General features: G+C 57.4%; 1 protein-coding gene across 1 annotated transcript in view; it reads left to right on the forward strand.

Moving 5' to 3' along the window:
* Positions 1-1,615: 1,615 nt before the first annotated feature.
* RDH8 (retinol dehydrogenase 8 (all-trans)) overlaps positions 1,616-3,152 on the forward strand; it is a 7,029-nt gene continuing 5,492 nt past the window's right edge. Inside the window, exon 1 of the mRNA XM_006765814.2 lies at positions 1,616-1,726. Within this exon, the coding sequence (XP_006765877.1) occupies positions 1,624-1,726 (103 nt within the window). The 5' untranslated portion in view covers positions 1,616-1,623. The remainder of the gene's footprint in view (positions 1,727-3,152) is intronic.

Raw genomic sequence — 3,152 nt, forward strand, 5'->3', positions numbered from 1 at the left:
GACCGCGCCCTGGCCTCGCCCTGCACTCCCGCGCCCGGCCAGGCGGGACCCGCGAGAGGGGGGTGGCTGACAGCTGGTGGGGGGAGTTTGGAAAGTTTGTGCTGAGCGCTGATTGGGCGGAGCCCTGGGCCGGCGCTGGGGCCCGGCTTGCCCCACCCCACTCCGGAGGAGGAGGGTCACTCCCACTCAGCCTTAGAATTCAGGGTTCCCGGCTTCCCCCAAACCCTTTCCTCCTAGCAGGCCCCCTCAAAGGAGCTCGTAGCCTCCTTCAAACTTCAGCCTCCATCCAGGCCCTGGAATTAGGAGGTACAGCTTTCTACCAAGTTCTTTCTGTGCCTCTGAGGCTCCCTAATGGGATCTCAGCCTCCTGCCAACCTCTTACCCACCTGCCTTACCCCAATCGCTTAGCCCCACGGAAGAGGTACTGCCTCACCCCCACACCTTCCCTTCAGGTTCCTAAACAAGGGGTCCTCTTCCCACCTTAAACCTCACCCCAGATTCTACAATGAGGCTCCCAGACTTGCCCCAAACCTTCATCTGTCCTCCCACATTCCAGAATTGGATGTCCCGGCCCCTCCCCACCTCCCCACAGATTCCCAAGCACCGGCCTTGCTTTCCCCCAAACTCTTAACCTTCAATAAAGGATCCCACCTCCATCCCCAGCCCTCCTCTGCCCAGCTCAGGTCCCCAAAAGGATGCTCTACCCCCAACCCCAAATCTGCACACATACCCCCATTACATGTGGGTGTCTAACTACACCCCAAAACAGAGCACTGCCACAGGGAGGAGCGGTTCCCTGCCATTCTGGGGTGAGGCACAGCCCCCCCCCCCTACTGGGACCCTCCAGTGTGAAGAGGCCCCAGGGCGTCAGGTGGAGCTGTCTGTGCCATTGAACAGGAGCAGGTGTGTGGGGTCTGAGAGCTTCTGCAGGGAGGAGCCCAAGGGGCGGGTGTGGCCTGGGCCCTGAGCTCCCCCTTCACCACCCAGAGAGAGAAGCCAGCAGTGCCTCCCTCCCAGCCTCTGGCTCCTCAGACAAAGAGTCCCTGTGTCCCTGGAGAGGAGGGGGTGGGGGCCCATGTGGCCTGAGGGGCAGATGGGGGCTCCCAGGGTAGGGGCAGCAAAGGGAATCTCCCCAAGCTGCTCCTCCTCCCGCCCTGGGGACATCTGAGGCTGAGCCTCATTAGGTTTCTGCGCTGCCTTGCCCTGCCTTGCGGGGAGGTTTCTGCTGTATCTGCTATATCTTCTGACATTCCTGTGCGCATCGGAGAGGACCCCACTGAGACCACCCTCTCTGCCACCTCCTCTCCCTCTCTCCCTCCAATCAGAGACTCTTTGCCCAGAATAGAGACCGCAAGAGGATACTCCTGCTAATTCCCCCGGCTTCCTGAAACTCCCTCCACCCCGAATAATGTACAATCATAATAAAAAGCCCCCAGGTATGAGTGCAGCAGTGAGGAGAAGAAATTTTTACAGATAACGGAAAGGGGGCCTGGCCTGGGTCAGCTCAGAAGGGTCGTGGGGACCCTTCACCCTGTGGGCGGTCTGTCCTGAGGCTGATGAGGGAGATGGGAGGCAGGAGGCAGGTGCTGCCAGCAGAGGTCATACGTCCAGGGAGGGATCAACATGGCCGACCTTCCCCGGACTGTACTGATCTCAGGCTGCTCATCCGGAATCGGCCTGGAGCTCGCAGTGCAGCTGGCTCATGACTCCAGGCAGCGCTACCAGGGTAACGGGCCCAGGGCAGGGCGGAGAGGGCAGGGGTGGGCATGGCCTCCAGGACCCTCAGCCCCCTTGGCACTATTTCCACCAGCCCTTCCCTTCAGGCCGCATTTGTGGGCTGGGGGAGGACCCAGGACCCGTGGAGGCTCCCTTCGCACCTCTCCTTGGGAGTCAATCCTCATCTAATGAACATTTCTTGAGCACCTACTGGACGCCAGGCACTGTTCTAGGGGCTGGAAACACAGCTGTGAACGAAACAGACCCTGATTCGTGGTGTAGTGGGGGAGGCGAGGGAGGACAGACAATAAGCAAGTTTTAAATTTTTATATGTCTAGTGCTAATGAGTGCTAAGAAGCAAAATTAAGCCCTAACGGTTTGGCTCAGTGGATAGAGCGTCGGCCTGCGGGCTGAGGGGGCCCGGGGTCGATTCTAGTCAAGGGCATGTACCTGGGTTGAGGGCACATCCCCAGTGGGGGGATGTGCAGGAGGCAGCTGATCAATGTTTCTCTCTCATCGATGTTTCTAACTGTCTATCCCTCTACCTTCCTCTCTGTAAGAAATCAATAAAAATATTTTAAAAAAGCAAAATTAAGCAAAGGGTGGGTGGTAGTTTTAAGAGGGCTGACGGGGGGGTTCGCTCAGGCGGTCCCTAGGGCTCCCCTTCCCCAACCCTCCCCAGATTACTGCTCCAAGGTAAGCTTCTTAAGTGAATCTGACCTTGAGGGCTCAAGGGGTCCTAGAGGACTTGGCCTCCTGCAATTCTGGAGTCAACTGCCCCAGTCTGCACCCCACCCGTGGAGACCTCTGGCCCAGAGCAGGCCAGAGTCAAAGTGGACAGAGGGCTGTTACTTAAGAGAAGGCTGCAGGGGGTGAGGGCATTGTCCCAGTTGGCAGCACTGCTTCTCCCAGCCCTCTCTCCATCCTCCGTCTTAGACACAAGCACAGCTCGGAGCGCGGCCGTCTGAGTGCCAGTGCGCAGGACAGCCGCTGGGCCGCGTGTGTCCCCGGCAGGCGGAGTGTATGAAGCTGCTGAAGGATACGTTTATTGAGTGCTGACAATGTGCCAGGCTAAGGGCTTTGCATCTAGTTAGATATTTAATCCGAACAGCACCCCTATGAGGTGTTCACTGTCATTTGACCCATCTTAGAAATAAGGAAAGCCCTGGCCAGGTAGCTCAGCTGGTTAGAGGCATCGTCTGGATACGCCAAGTTTTGGGGTTCAATCCCTGGTCAAGTCACATACAAGAGTCAACCAATGCATGCATGGATTCTTAGAGCAATGGATCTATCTCTCTCCCTAAAATCAATTTTTTAAAAGAAAATAAATGAGAGCTAACTGGTTTGGCTCAGTGGCTAGAGCGTCGGCCTGCAGACTGAAAGGTTGCAGGTTCGATTCCGGTCAAGGACATGTACCTTGGTTGCGGGCACATTCC

The sequence above is a fragment of the Myotis davidii genome, unplaced genomic scaffold (assembly GCF_000327345.1).
Source record: "Myotis davidii unplaced genomic scaffold, ASM32734v1 scaffold1439, whole genome shotgun sequence".
In the NCBI taxonomy this organism is placed as follows: Eukaryota; Metazoa; Chordata; class Mammalia; order Chiroptera; family Vespertilionidae; genus Myotis; species Myotis davidii.